This window comes from Histomonas meleagridis (genome assembly GCF_020186115.1).
Source record: "Histomonas meleagridis strain 2922-C6/04-10x chromosome Unknown contig_34, whole genome shotgun sequence".
Taxonomy (NCBI): domain Eukaryota; phylum Parabasalia; order Tritrichomonadida; family Dientamoebidae; genus Histomonas; species Histomonas meleagridis.
In genome coordinates this window covers 267,756-283,412 of record NW_027150875.1, presented here as the reverse complement: position 1 = coordinate 283,412, position 15,657 = coordinate 267,756, and the positions used below count along the sequence as shown (strand labels likewise).

At 27.2% G+C, this 15,657-nt stretch overlaps 2 protein-coding genes across 2 annotated transcripts; both read left to right on the top strand.

Moving 5' to 3' along the window:
* Positions 1 to 3,630: 3,630 nt before the first annotated feature.
* Positions 3,631 to 4,848, top strand: GO595_005464 (MT-A70 family protein; the record flags this gene model as incomplete). The annotated part of the gene is made up of 1 exon (XM_067918710.1): positions 3,631 to 4,848. One exon carries the CDS (start codon positions 3,631 to 3,633, stop codon positions 4,846 to 4,848), a length of 1,218 nt encoding a protein of 405 aa, XP_067774414.1.
* Positions 4,849 to 14,766: 9,918 nt separating this feature from the next.
* On the top strand, positions 14,767 to 15,657 carry GO595_005463 (AUR protein Kinase; the record flags this gene model as incomplete). Its single annotated transcript, XM_067918708.1, has 1 exon — positions 14,767 to 15,657. The coding sequence occupies one exon, from the start codon at positions 14,767 to 14,769 to the stop codon at positions 15,655 to 15,657; it is 891 nt and encodes a 296-aa protein (XP_067774413.1).

Sequence of the window (15,657 nt, the reverse complement as noted above, 5' to 3'; positions counted from 1 at the left end):
CAAACGGTTATGGAAAAGAAATGAAAGAACGTTTAAATATGTGAAAGAATTGTGTAGAATTTTTTTCTCCGATAATTTCTCATAGAAATGCATTGATATTTTGAATTCAATCAAAAAGTTGAGTTATTTTGAGTCAAAAAAAAATATTTTTGAATTTATCCAACCACCAACAAATTGAGCATGTTTGAATCCATTGGTCATTTGTGGGCTCGGGTGCGTTTGATGAGCAATCAGGGACTTCAACTTTTTTCATGTCAAATGTTCAAAAAGAGTAATGACCTTTGTTCAAGTTCAAAATTTAATATGTTCGATCAACAAAACATTCATGAAATTGAAATTTCCAACCGTTATTATGTAAATGCAGACACAGCTCATAATAATTTTACTGATATTAGATATTTACCTTATTTTTCTATACAGGCCAAATTTTTTTTTTAATAATTTTTCGTTTACTTATTTTTAAATTTAAAAACAAGATTCATTTTCAAAAGAAATTTCACAAAATCAATAATAAAGAAAAATTTAAATATAAAAATCTTTTCCTTTTATTTATTCTCTTTTTCACTCAATCGTATGAAGGATATTCGCTGTTAACAAAAACTCTTACAATATCTAATAGTTTGGATTATGCTTTTAAGTTTTTATATTTGCTAACAACCAAATATTTAAAGATTACTGGTGGCGTTACTGAAATTGCTACTGGAGATTTTTCTTCATTGATTTCGTTGCTTACTGTCGAAATAACAAGCTCAGTCACTAAAATTGGAAATTCTGCATTTAAATCTTGTTCTAAATTGACTACAGTTACCTTTGGTGACTCGGTCACTTCTATTGGAAATTATGTTTTTCAATCATGTACAAGTTTAACCTCTATTAGTTTAGGCGAAAGCTTGACATCTATTGGATATTATGCATTTTATTCATGTTCATCATTAAGCAAAATTAAGATACCAAAATCAGTTACATCCATTGGAACGCCAACTTTTATTGGATGTAAAAATCTTAAATCTACTGAAGTATCTGATGAAAATAATAATTATTCTGATGGAAATAAAGGAATTCTTTATAATAAAGATATTACAAAAATTATTTGTTTTCCACCAGGAATTTCTAATGAAACATTCGAATTACCAAATACAGTTCAAATAATTGATGATTATGCATTTTATTCATGTTTATCATTAATAAATATTACAATTCCAAATATTGTAACATCAATTGGATCTTATGCATTTTATCAATGTTCTTCACTTATAAATATTGTGATTCCAAAATTAATAACCTCAATTATGAATTATACTTTTTATTCATGTTCAGCATTAAAAAATATTATAATTCCAGATTCAGTTACATCAATTGGAGTCTCAGCATTTCGATCATGTTCAAAATCAGAATACATAATTTTTGGAGAAAGTGTTTCAAAAATTGGTGGATATTCATTTTATGGATGCAAATTATTATTAAATATTGTAATTCCGAAGATGGTGACGTTAAATGATTCATATACATTTTATTTATGCTCTAACTTAGAAGAAGTTATTATTTGTGAAATTATTACTTCAATTAAATCATATGCATTTTGTTCATGCTCATCATTAACAAATCTTACAATTCCTGATGCAGTTACAGAAATTGGAGATTCAGCATTTAGTTCATGCTCTGATTTAGAAACAGCTATTATTGGTAAAAATGTAACATCAATTGGAACATATGCATTTTCTAAATGTTCATCATTGTCGAATATTCATATACCAAATTTAGTTACTTCAATTGGAAATTATGCATTTTCTGAATGTATATTATTCACAAATATTACAATTCCAGATTCGGTTACAACAATTGGAAATTACATATTCAATTCATGTACAAAATTAACAACAATTATTTTAGGAAAAAAGCTAACTTCAATCGGAACATATGCATTTTATGAATGCGGTTCATTGACAAGCATTCAAATACCAAATTTAGTTACATCAATTGGAACGTATACATTTTATTCATGCTCTGATTTAACAACAGTCATTATTGGCGAAAATGTTACATCAATTGGAACATATGCATTTTATTCATGTTCATCATTAACAAATATAGAAATTCCAAATTCAGTCACGACAATTGGAAATTCAGCATTTCATTCATGTTCTTCATTAGTACATATTAAAATCCCCGATTCAATCACTACAATTGAAAGTTCTCTCTTTAACTCATGTTCTAAATTAGAAATAATTGATTTTGGTGAAAGTGTTAATTCAATCAAAGATTTTGCATTTCATTCATGTACATCATTAACTAATATTACAATTCCTGATACAATTAATTCTATTGGAAGTTCGGCATTTCATTCATGTTCTTCATTGAAGACATTAATCATTGGAAAAAATGTCGAAACAATTCAAAACTATGTATTTCAATACCGTAACGATCTCAGTTGTATTTATTTCACAGGTTATGAATCACCAACTTATGTGAGTTCCAATGCTTTTGATAATGTGCCAGCAAAATATGTTATGACATCAGATTTATATCAGGACACAACATTTGGTGCGCTTAGCATATCGCCATTATCAGCAGTTTATGAATGTGATCAATACCCATGGCCAACTCACACCTTTACAGATTCAAATACATTTTCAAATACATTTACATCCTCAAATTCATTTACTCAATCGAATTCATTCACTCAATCCAATACTTTTTCTCAATCAGATACTTTCACAAGGTCAAATTCATTCACTCAATCCAATACTTTCTCTGAATCAAATACATTTTCAAATACTTTCACACAATCCAATTCATTTAGTCAATCTAACACATTTAGTCAATCCAATACATTTACACCTTCAAGACATTTCAAAGAAACATTTGTTTATAGTATAATTTTCACACAATCGCTTTTAGAAACAATATTTTCTAAATCTGTTTTTACAAATACTATTACGTTTTCTTTGTTTGGCTCAATGTATTCTTATTTTGAAACTTACATAATTTCTTATGAATATACTGTTATTGCATATTCTTCATTTATTTCTTATTATTCAGGTTATTATACAGTATTTAATCAAAATGAACAAAATGACAATCAAAATAAGTCGAATCAAATAATTATCGTTGCATGCGTTTGTGTTATAGTAGTTATAGTTATTATTGTAATTGTTGCTTTGTTGGTTCGTTCCCGTTGCAGGAAACTAGATCTTGAAGAAAGTGCAAAAGATGAAAATATAGTTAATACTGATATATCGTTGAGCAATGCTATGAACTTCTCTAATGTTGATGAAGATCCGTTTGCAGAAGATTTCAAAGAAAATGATTTCTTTGGTAAACTTTAAACACTTAAATGTTCTTTCACGAAAAGAACTTGAATATAGTGCGTAATAAAAATCATAATAATGCTCTATAATTTTGCATTAATAATTTAAAAAACTATAGAAAAATAGTATTTAGATTCGGTAAGTTTAAAAAAAAATTTTTTTTGAAATGTAAACGAATAATGTGATATATTTTTAATTGGGATTAAGGGGAAAACATAAAAATTTCGAATAAAAATAGTTTTTAAATAGTTTATTAAAAAGTTGCTCAAAAACGTTTTATTTCATTTCACATTTCATAATTTGCACATAAAAACCGCCAAATATGAGGAATGTTCCGCGCGTTCCTTATGCTGACTTTTTTGTAGATTCAGATGAAAGCTTCAGTTCTGATGAAGGCGAGATGCTAAAAGATGAGAAGAAAAAAACGAAATCTCGATCTAAGAAAACTGAAGATGAAGATGAAGAAGAATGGATACCAGAACCTAAACCCATCAAACCTTACAAATCGCACCACTTCCACCCCATCAGTACAAAGCGCAAAAATACCAACAAGCGCATAAAATTTGATTTTCCACAATTAGCCACAGGATTAATTCGTAAGAACCAACGTTCCACTGATGACGACGATATTCACACATCACCCATGGGTACAGAGTGTCAATTTGTTCCTTATGACAAGATTAAAGGGAACATATTACATCCTGATAAATATTTTCCCAAAGGTTGTAACAATATCAACACACTTCTTCCATCATATAATCCTGCAGCCGAGGACAAGATGCAATTTTTTGGACTCGAGGGTCAAATGGCATTATTTGATATGGATTATATTCAACATCTTTCGGACACAGAAATAGACGAATTAATAGACGAATTGGATGCAGCTATTTCCAACACTCCATCTGATCTTAAAGACAAGTTTATTGTTGTTACACCATATGATGAAGATATGAATCAAACCATTTCGATAATGGCTAATGTTTTATCATTTGATTGGGCAGACTTAGGCCGTCGGATGCAATTTGATGTCATTGTCATGGACCCTCCCTGGGAACTTCAAGACCAAAAAATTACTCGCGGAGTAATTCTCGGATATGAACAAATGAAATATGATGACATTGCAAAGATGCAAATTCATCATGTGCAAAGTGATGGTTTTATCTTTTTGTGGGTCGTAGCTTCGATGCTACCTGTCGGACTTACGATGTTAGACATGTGGGAGTATAAAGTTGTGAATTGTGTGAATTGGATAAAGACAAGTCGAAAAGGTTTGTACAAGCCTTCGAACGGCCATTACTTACAGCATAACAAGGAAACATGTTTAGTCGGTGTGAAAGGGAAAAAATTCGATAATATGGTGCCCGAAAAGTTTAGGGATTTGATCGTGTGCCCGAGAAGCTTGAGACAAAGCCATAAGCCTGTGGAACTGTATGACATCATTGAGGAGGTGTTCCCGAACGGACTGTACCTGGAAGTGTTTGCAAGGGCACATAACCTGAGAGAAGGTTGGGTGTCATTAGGTTTTGAAGTACCAAAATAAATTATAATAAAAGATAAATAAATTAATATGGAATTGAGATATTTTTAATATGGTGAACGCTGTTGATGTATAATGTTATAACCAAAATTTGATTTTCCAGAATTTATATGCAAATTGTAATAAGAGAAAGTGAATATGTTAAATATTGAGTGTTTTCATTTTCTCCATTTTTAACTAACTTGAAGTTAGTTTTGTATTGTTGCTAGTTTGTATAGAATTCTTTCTTAAGAAAGGTGACATAATTAAAGGGAGTTACAAATGGTATTTAAGGTGCAATAGTGGCATTTTTTTCGCATTGAAATTTCAATGTGTTTCTGGCATGATAACACCTTGATGCTTGAAAAAGATTCATTGAAAGCTCGAATAATAAAAAATATGCACAAATTTTATACATGAAATCATTAAATTATGAAACAAAGATTCTTTACTAAAATTCCATTTGCAATTCTCAAAATTTTGTCTGATCTTCGGTGAAAAGACAAATTAAATAATTAAGTTTCAAGTGCAATGATATAAGAAAAGAAAATATGATAAAAATACAAATAAGATCTCAAAATAAATTAATTTATTACATTATAATTTCAATACAAATATATAAAAAAAATGAAACTTCAGATGAGTAAAAATGCAATGTATATTCATAAACAAAACTCGAAAAAATGTTTTCCGAAATGATTGATTCAGCAACTTAACAATCAATCTTGGAATATGCATTTGATTCATGAATAATATAATATCGTGTTTAGAATACTTGAATAATAACTGTGATGGGTGGTGTATTCTCAAGGAAGAAAAAATTTGGAATTTAACGTTCACCAAAAAATGGATTGATGAAACTTTTCACTATTTTAACTATATCTTTATGCATATTTCTTGATTTATTTTTAAGACTATTCTCGGAAATAAAATATGAACCACTCATTCAGGAATTCGATTCACATTTTAATTGGAAATCGACAGAATTCATCAATAAGAACGGTATTTCTGAATTTCTTAATTGGTTTGATAATACCTCATGGCATCCATACGGCAGAATGATAGGAGAAACTTCTTATCCAGGATTAATGATTTTAAGTAATTACATCAAAAGATTTTTTCAATATCTTCACATTGATATATCACTCAAATATGTATGCATTCATATAAGTCTTCTCTTTTCGATAATACATTTAATTTTCTCGTACTTATTTGGCAATCTAATCAAATCCACAAGAATTGGGTACTTAAATTCATTAATAACAGCCACTCTTCCAGGTCTTATTTCGTATACTTCTTCCGGCTGTTATGACTATGAATCAATTTCCGTTACATTTTTACAAATTATATTTTATTCATTTCTCAAATCGATTTCATCTGATAATTTTACATACAAATTCATTTTAATTCTTTCATATGGTTTATTAATGATTACATGGGGCGGATTTTCATTTGTAACAAATTCAATTCCATTTTTTGTATTACTTCTTCTATTAAAAGGAAATTTTTCATTTCGTATTTATATTACATATTCGTTATGGTTTATATTCGGAATACTTTTTTCTTTTTCATTACCAATAACAAAACAGAAAGTTATAAATTCGAATGAATTTTTATTTTCGATTTTAGTTTTTCTTTTTTTAAATTTTTATTCATTAAATATATTTTTTCATTTTAAAAAAAGGAATTTAATAATATTTTTGTTTGTTTTATTGTTAATATTTTTATATAAATTTCCCGAAAAAGTTTTATATATATTCAAAATTAAAAACTTAAAAAATTCGAAATTATTTTCAGCGATTTCTGAAAATCAATCTTCTTCATTCATAACATGTTTCATAACGTTTGGTCCTCTTTTATTTTTATTTCCTTATGGTTTATATAAAATTTATTATATACATAATAATACTTCAATTCTAATTTTTTCATTGGGGATTTTAACATTTTTTTTCGGACTTTTTTCTGTTCGACTTTTTGTTTTTTCATTTCCATTTTTTACTTTTGTTATATCATTTTCAATTCATAATATAATTTTAATGATTTTAAAACATAAGAAAACATTTAAAGCGTTGTTTTCTTTTCTTTTTCTTTTTATAATTTTTATTTTTCATATTTTCTTTACTGTTCATATATCATCTAATATCTTTTCTAATAATTATATCAATTATGAATTATCAGATTCGATTTCTGATGATCATAGAGAAGCTTATAGATGGTTATATATGAACACAAATCAAAATGATATAATTTGGTCATTTTGGGATATTGGTTATCAATTATGGTCTATAGCAAATAAAACGACTTTAATTGATGGTAATACAAATAATATTTCACATATTAATAATGTTTCGTTTTTAGCTGTTGTTAATGAGGAAAAAGCATTTGAAATTGCTAAGGAATATGATGTTGATTATTGTGTTATTTCTTTTGGAGGTGCTTCTGGGTTTGTGTTAGATGATATAAATAGATTTCAATCTGTTTTGGAATCAATGGATAATATAAACGTTAGTGAATATATAAATGAAAATTATCCTTTTATTGTAGGACCTGGAATGAAACAAAAAATGAAGAAATCAACATTGTTTAAATTTTCTTATTATAGATTTGGCGAATTTGAAAATATGAAAACTAAGCAAAAAGGTTTTGATGTGGTACGAAATGTAACATTTACTACTGACTTTAGTTTGTGGTATTTTAATGAGGTATATACTACAAAGAATTGGATGTTGAGGATTTATAACGTTAAAAATAATTCATTATGGAATGACTAATGTTATTTATGAAATAAATATTTATTTGATTATAATTTTTTTTTTTTTTTTATTTTATGAAAATATTACTATCATTTGGGTAATAAATAAATTGTTCAATATCTAATGGAAATAGTTTCAAAATATAGTTATGGAGTAAAAGAATTAAAATAACTTTTATTCAAAAAAATGGTTTGTGAAAATGATTCCCAACTTTTTATAATAAAGTTATTGAAAAGTGTTTACACTCCCTGTTTTAATCATTGGAATGTTTTCATTAATAGGTATATTTCGAGAATTAATTTACTTTGCGTATGGGACTCTTATTTCGAATATCTTAATTGGCTGTTTTTGCATCTTCCATTTTTGCCATGAAGCCGTCCATAATTGATAGCTTCCATGATGCATTTTTAGGAGAAGGTGTGAGAATTGGAATTAATTTTGGAAATCTTCATGGCTGTAGAGGATGGGAAAATATTTCGGAACCACTTACACCAACATGTCAATTTCAATTGTCTTGCAAAGATGCTTTGATTAATATATACAATAATTGCATTCCGTCTTACTGTCTTCTTGGTTGTTGTGTCATTTTTCTTAATTAAAAATATCAAGTTAATGAGTTTGAGAAGATAGAAGTTATTGGACTCACGTAATTAACTCCGGGTATATTTGTGAAATTATGAATTTTCTCATTAAAAATTATAAGTAATCATTATTTTTGGTTTGAAAGAGTATTCTTATCTCAACTTGTTGAAACATTGAATATACGTATTAATTAATACTTTTTGTCATTATAAAATCATTTTCATTATTTTAATTACATAAATACATATGTATAATGGTTTTTCTTACTGAAGCAAACGAATGCATATATAAATAACTAATGCTTTAATGCACTCAATCTAAGTCTGCAGTATATATGTAAAAAATAGCATCATATGATTCACCTAACATTCATGAACTTCAAATTCAACGTGAAATTATACAAGCAGAATGATAAAAACTTCATTTACAAGGCAAAAAAAAGTTAATCAACATAAATCTTATCTTGAAAATAAATCGATTTTAATTATCAAAATAATTGTTACTTGCGTACAATTCTGTGAATCAATTTGCTTAAAGCTCGTTTTTCTATTCGTAAAATTTATGTGAATATATATTTTAATCATACAATATATTAAGCTTAAATCTCAATAATTGATGGGAAAACCAAGTGTTGAAGATCAAAATATGGATACTTTAAAAAAAAATTAACTTAGAAAGTAATGTGAAATATGTAAAAAAACAAAATTTGTTTGTATATGGAATTATCGATATTTTATCAAAAATCTTAATATTTCAATAAATAATAAGTACATCATCAGACAGAAATATTGTTTATTTTTTAATCGTAAGTATTACATTCACAGAGGTTTCTTGAAAAAAAATAAATTTCCCGGGAGACCGTTTATGCCCCACTTTTAAAAAAGAGAATAATAAGATAAGAAAAAAATTAAAAGAAGATAAAAAAAGAAAAAAATTGATAAAAAAATAAATCAAATCATTATAGGAGCTCGCTGGTTGACATTATATAGTAAAAAATGGTCAGCACCTACAATAAGAAGGAAAAAGTGCGTAAGTAAATCATTTAATTCGCATATGAAACTTTTTCTAATAATAAACTTTTCAATATTGAATGACGATACATGTGAAGAATAAACATCAGAAAAAATAACCGAAATTTTTTAGGAAAAACTGAGAGCCGCTCCGATAGATGGAATTGAATAATAATTTTTGAGAAGATATTACGGTTAGAGTGTCAACCGTCTGTTTTGTTTTGATCTATTACAATTTTATAGATTTATTAACATACAATATTATATCGGTGACGACTGTTTACAAATCATGGATTTTAATTGTTGAAAAAAACTTCTAACAGTTATAATGATTATAAATGCGACACTGTATAATATGATGATTATTTAAACCCCCAAATATATAAGTGGAAAAAAAAGTATATAACGATATAAAATATTATGCATACATTTGAATTTATACGAAAATTCTCTCGTCAACAGAACATTTTTATTTAATAATCTAATGATGCCTTAAAAATAAATTAATTATGTGTATTAATGTAAGTTATTACATGTTGTTTCATAATTAATAAAGTATAAATATATTTATAATGTGTTATATTTTCCAAACCATGGCCACTTATGTCACTTTTTTATATTGTCATGGAACGAATTCCTTCCTATGAAGAGTTATATGAAAAAATTCCAACAATAGACAAAGTTCCATTCGAAGCTTTTCAGTTGTTACTAATTTCTGTGATAATTCATTCAATTAAACAAAATTATTCTATTCAACAATTATTTATTAAACAAGGATGTGAGTTTGTTCCTATTTACCAAAGTGGAATAGAGTTTTTTAACATGGATGTATTGTCAACTATTCATATGGATAATATTTCATCTTTTATCGAATATTTGTCTACAGAAGCATTAAAAAACGGATTTAAACTTAATGAAAAAGATGGAAAAAATTCATTGAGTTATTTTCGATTATATTGTGAAAAAGGTGGAAAGATTTATAATGTAAAATCTACAAATAAAACAGAATGCAAATATCAAATTATTATTACAAAAAAAGGATCAAATGATTTCTATATTTCATGTAAATCCATACTTTTTCACAACCATAGTGAATATGCATCGTTATTAAAAGACGATAGTACAGTTCCAGTTATCAAAAGATTGGGAAATTAATGTCTCCTTCTCAAATTCAAAAAATTTTACCGTTAATTGTTCCAACTTTTTCTTTTACAACATTTGATATAGCTCAAATTATTTATCAAAAAGAATTAGAACATTTTACTCCAGATTCAATTGAATTACAAAATTTTATTAATGAAAATGGTGGTTGTACATTAACATTTGATGTTGGAGAAGAAGGAAAAATTAAAAGAATTGCGATTCTCTCATTAATGCCATATGAGTTGGAAAATTTAAACGTATATTCTGATGTAATTCAAATCGATGGAACACAAATACCGAGTCATTTTTTAAAATGGGAAATGACTCCCATTTCAATGTTAGACCAATATTTACATATTAAATCAGGTGGAATACTTTTTTCTGCCATAATGTACCAAACAATTATCAAATGGTTATTTACCATGTTACAAACACTTCCTGAGTTTCATACAAAAGTTATAATAACTGATGAAGACAGTGCATTTATTCATGCTTTTTCACAATTGAGAGAAGAAGGATTTAACCCTAAACATATTCTATGCGCAAAACACATTGAAAAAAATTTCATCAAACAATTAAATAAAATTGGATTAAATAAGAAACAAAAAATGGTGGCAGCTAATATATTCCATCAAATATGTTATTGTGATTATCCAGACAACATTGATACTTTAATTGAAAAGTTAAAAAATATTGACAAAAATCTGAATGAACATATAGATGATAACCTCACACCTTGTATTACTCAATTTGCTAAAAGTAAAATCAATGCATTCACAAGAGGAAGCAATACGACAAGTATTGCAGAATCACGAAACCGTATGATAAAACGAAGATTAAATTATTTAATGAAATCACTTTGTTCTATTAGAGATGAAATTAACAAAATTGATTTAAATGCTAAAATAACAAATAATCAAATATTGTATAGGCAGAGAAGAAATATTACCCAAGAATTATCCGGAATTAATGGGTCTCCCAAAATACAATAAAAAATTATTAAAAATATTCAGCGTTCAATATATTTTGAAATAGTTGAAATTGGTCCAAATATGGGATATATTTGTACTAATGAATTTAATCAAAATGAAACCATAAGTATAACAAAAAGAGATTACTGAGGTTGTAATGAATTTGTTATCAAAGGTATTCCATGTGCTCACTTAATAATAGCATTACATCATTATTTAGATGTCAATAATGTGAATTATATAAATGATTTTTGGAAAATTAACTTAAATTATAATCAAGAAGAAGTCATGGAAATAAATTCTTTATGTGGAATTCAAGAATGTAATGTTGAATTTTTTGAGAATAAAGAAGATATTCCAAGCAAACCTATTAATAAGGCAGAACTTTTATCAAAAGGTAGATATCTTGAGCTGTATCATATAGGAAAAACAATTGCTTCCCTTGCAAGTAGAACAAAAGAAACTTATGATGAGGTTATGCAATGATTAAGTACCATTATAAATAATATATTCAAAATAAATGATGTTAATGAAATTAATCTTATAGATGGAACTCATTAGATTATAGTAGATGCTACAGAAAAACACAGAGGAAGAGCAAGAAGCATAAAAACCACAAATGAAAATTCAATTTGTGGAATTTGCTCACTCCCTCATCAAACTCATGAGTGTATTGGTTACGAAGAATGGTGCTGAAACAGATATCATTAAATAGAAAGTTATAGACATTGCATACATCATACATTGCATTAATTAAAATGAATTAAAAAAAATTATTATTATATATTAAATTAAATTACGATCAAGAATCACGATATTGTAAAATATTCAATTGTCTGTGTATTACAACACAAATTGTATATCAATGTTACACTAAAATTCATTTTTGACTTAATTAATATTTTATAAATTGATCAATAATATCAATTGCTTCGCATATAAATTTTCATGAATTGTCATGTCCTACATATTAATTATGTTTCATTAGTATAAAATTTAATGTAATTTAATATTTACGACGATCAGGACAATTAAAAATGAAAGAAAAAATATACGATGTTATGTGGAGGTTGGATGGTAATAATTAAATCAATTGCTCAATGAAATAATAATGTAAACATTGATTTGTGAACTTTTTGAAAATAATTAATCAGCTGAGCTCCATTTCTGAAATTAGAATAAGTTTGAATTCATTTTTAACTAAACCCCATGTTCACTATGTATTATCTATATCAAATGAAAGTCGTTCAAATTATATATTAGCCGAAAAATATTTGAATGATTTGAGCAAATGTTGGTACATAAAATGATGAAAAGAAACACATATAGCTGATAATAAGCACATATAAGCGAGAATAAACATATATAATAAAAAATTAATAAGAATAAATTAGAATTAACACATATAAGTGAGAATTAACATTAGACAATGAAATGAACACATATAAGTGAGAACGAATACAGTTAGTTAAAATAAGTACATATAAGTGAGAATTGACATAAAACAAGAAAAATCAAAAAGCAGAAAATGAAATATTACAACATTCATTCCACACCATCTCTGTCGAATATTATTTTCATTCAAAAATAACATGGCGGTACTTGTATATTATTCAAAATGAAATTGAATTAAGACATTTTTACAGGAAACGAATTGATAGAAAATTTTCGGATGCAAATTACAACTGATTCAAATTCTCCATTATGATTGAATGGGACCTCCACTTTTTGGAAAGGTAGTATCCAAATTTCCCACGGTTGTAGGATAGTACCTTAAAACACATATTATATAAAAAATATTCAGAATAAATATAATAAATTCCTTCATTTATACTGTCTATTATCATAATTTCATTATAAATCGTATTAACATTCATAATAATATCGATTATTAAGTATTATTTCCTGTTTAAAAACAATATATTCCTAATCAATGAGAAAAACATTATGAATTTCTTTATAATTATTCATATATCGAAGATATTTTTGTTTTCGATTTTGAATGATGTTATTGTCTATCGGCGTTTTACAACCATAAATTGAATAAAAATTTTTATTGTTGTACAAGCTTCGAAATATCATATTAAAAAGTCAAATTGCGATCGTCATTTGATGTTCATTTAAAACCTATATATTTGACCCATAATCAACAAATTCTAGATTTTAACATACATTAATTAAATATTAATATCGAATACGATACAAACGAAATTTAAAACTTAGGTAATTAATCATAAAAAAAAGATTGAAATATTAAAAAAACGTACATACTACAGGTCGAATAATTATTTTGAGTAATTTGTAACATTTCATGAATTAATTTTTATAATATACACCATGTACATTTTGTAGAGTTTTGATTCATTTTTTTGGAAATTTATTATCATGTTTCATAGTATATTTTGGCTGTTTAACATATTTTGTTTCAAAAATAACATTTAAAATTATTTAAACATTTTTCCAAATGCATTTGGAGGTATATATACCTCTTATAAAGGTACCTTGTGTCCTTAATTTTCCGAAGAGGAGATGCACCCGTTACCACATATAAAATATCACATAAAAATCTTTGAAAAACTTCTTTCTCATGAAAAAATTGATTCATGTACTGAATGTGCTACATATTATGATTAATCTCAGCGGATTGATAAATTTTATAGAAATATTATTTTTCCAAAGCATGGAGAAGATATTCATATAACTTACAAAGTTAAAAGAGTGTATCAACTACAAAAAAGTTCCTATGTTTTTTAATGCATAGGCAAAACGGATAAATTAAAAAAAAGTATGCAATTTATCATTTATTTAAGTAACTTAATTTCCATATTTATAAATGGTACTTCAAATGTTTTTAAGTTTAACATGAATAAAATAGAATTTATTATTAATGTTATACAGATAATTTTTTATCTTCATCTGTTAAGTACAAACTCAAAGGTTTTCGAGTCATACATAAATAAACTATTCAATTGAAGTTTCTGCCAGAAATTGTTCCTTTTTGTAATATTAGCAAATAATGTATAGAATTGTCTAAATTCATGATGTAATCACACACAAGTGATAGCCTTCCATGTAATCATCTAAATCCAAAAAATTAATAATTTGTAATTTCGAACATTTTCTCATTGACTTCAGCTTCAAAATGTTTACTTAAACGCAAACAATTTAGTATTATTTTGTTGCTAAAACATTTAATTACAAACATTTTTTTACTAAAAACATTTTCTTATCACATATATTCATTCCTTGTCATTTTCACTTTGATGTAATTGTTGGTGTTGGAGATATACTTTCGGAAGTTCTTGTTCAACTATAGTTTCACTGCAGTGAAACTTTTTGAGATTGGTAAACCGGTAAATTTAGTACCACCCAATGTATCGTCCATATCACTTTTTAATTATTTAACCGTTTGTTTAACGTACAATACATTACTGTATTGAATTCTTCTGTACGTTTAGAAATCTGTACGTTAAAATCATTTTTATGTCTCGCTCGAGGGAAAACATTCCAAACGAAAATTGCCCGGTTGCTAAAGTGCCAAGGAGGCTTCCACAATCAAATCGTCCACAAGTCCATAAGTGGACATTAGATGATTTCGAAATTGGTCGTCCATTAGGCAATGGAAAATTTGGACGCGTTTATCTTGCAAGAGAAAAGAAATCAAAGTTCATTGTTGGCCTTAAAGTTCTTAACAAGAAGCAGCTTCAAAAGGCATCAATTGAACATCAACTTCGTCGTGAAATTGAAATTCAATCACATCTCCGTCATCCACATATCATCCGTATGTATGGTTACTTTTATGATCAAACACGAATCTATCTCATTATCGAGTATGCTGCTCGTGGTGAACTTTTTAAGATTCTTCGAGATCAAATTCGCTTCGATGAAAAGACAGCAGCCAACTACATATGGCAAATGTGTGATGCAATCAACTATTGCCACTCAAAGCATGTAATCCATCGTGATATCAAGCCAGAAAATATTCTTGTTGGATTAAATGGCGAATTAAAGATTGCAGATTTCGGATGGTCAGTTCATGCTCCATCATCAAGGAGAACAACTCTTTGTGGTACTCTTGACTATTTACCACCCGAAATGATCGAAGGCAAAGATCATGACGCAAGTGTTGATACTTGGAGCCTTGGTATTCTTCTCTACGAATTCCTTGTTGGTGCACCACCATTCGAAGAGAATCGTCAAAGGGATACATGTCGACGTATTTGTAACGTTGATATTCGATTTCCTTCATTCGTTAAGCCATTAGCACGCGATTTAATTACTCGCTTCCTACAACATGATCCAACCCAGAGAATTGCGCTCGAAGATGTACGACAACATCCATGGATTGTTCAACAACTTGGGCCAGCCAATTGA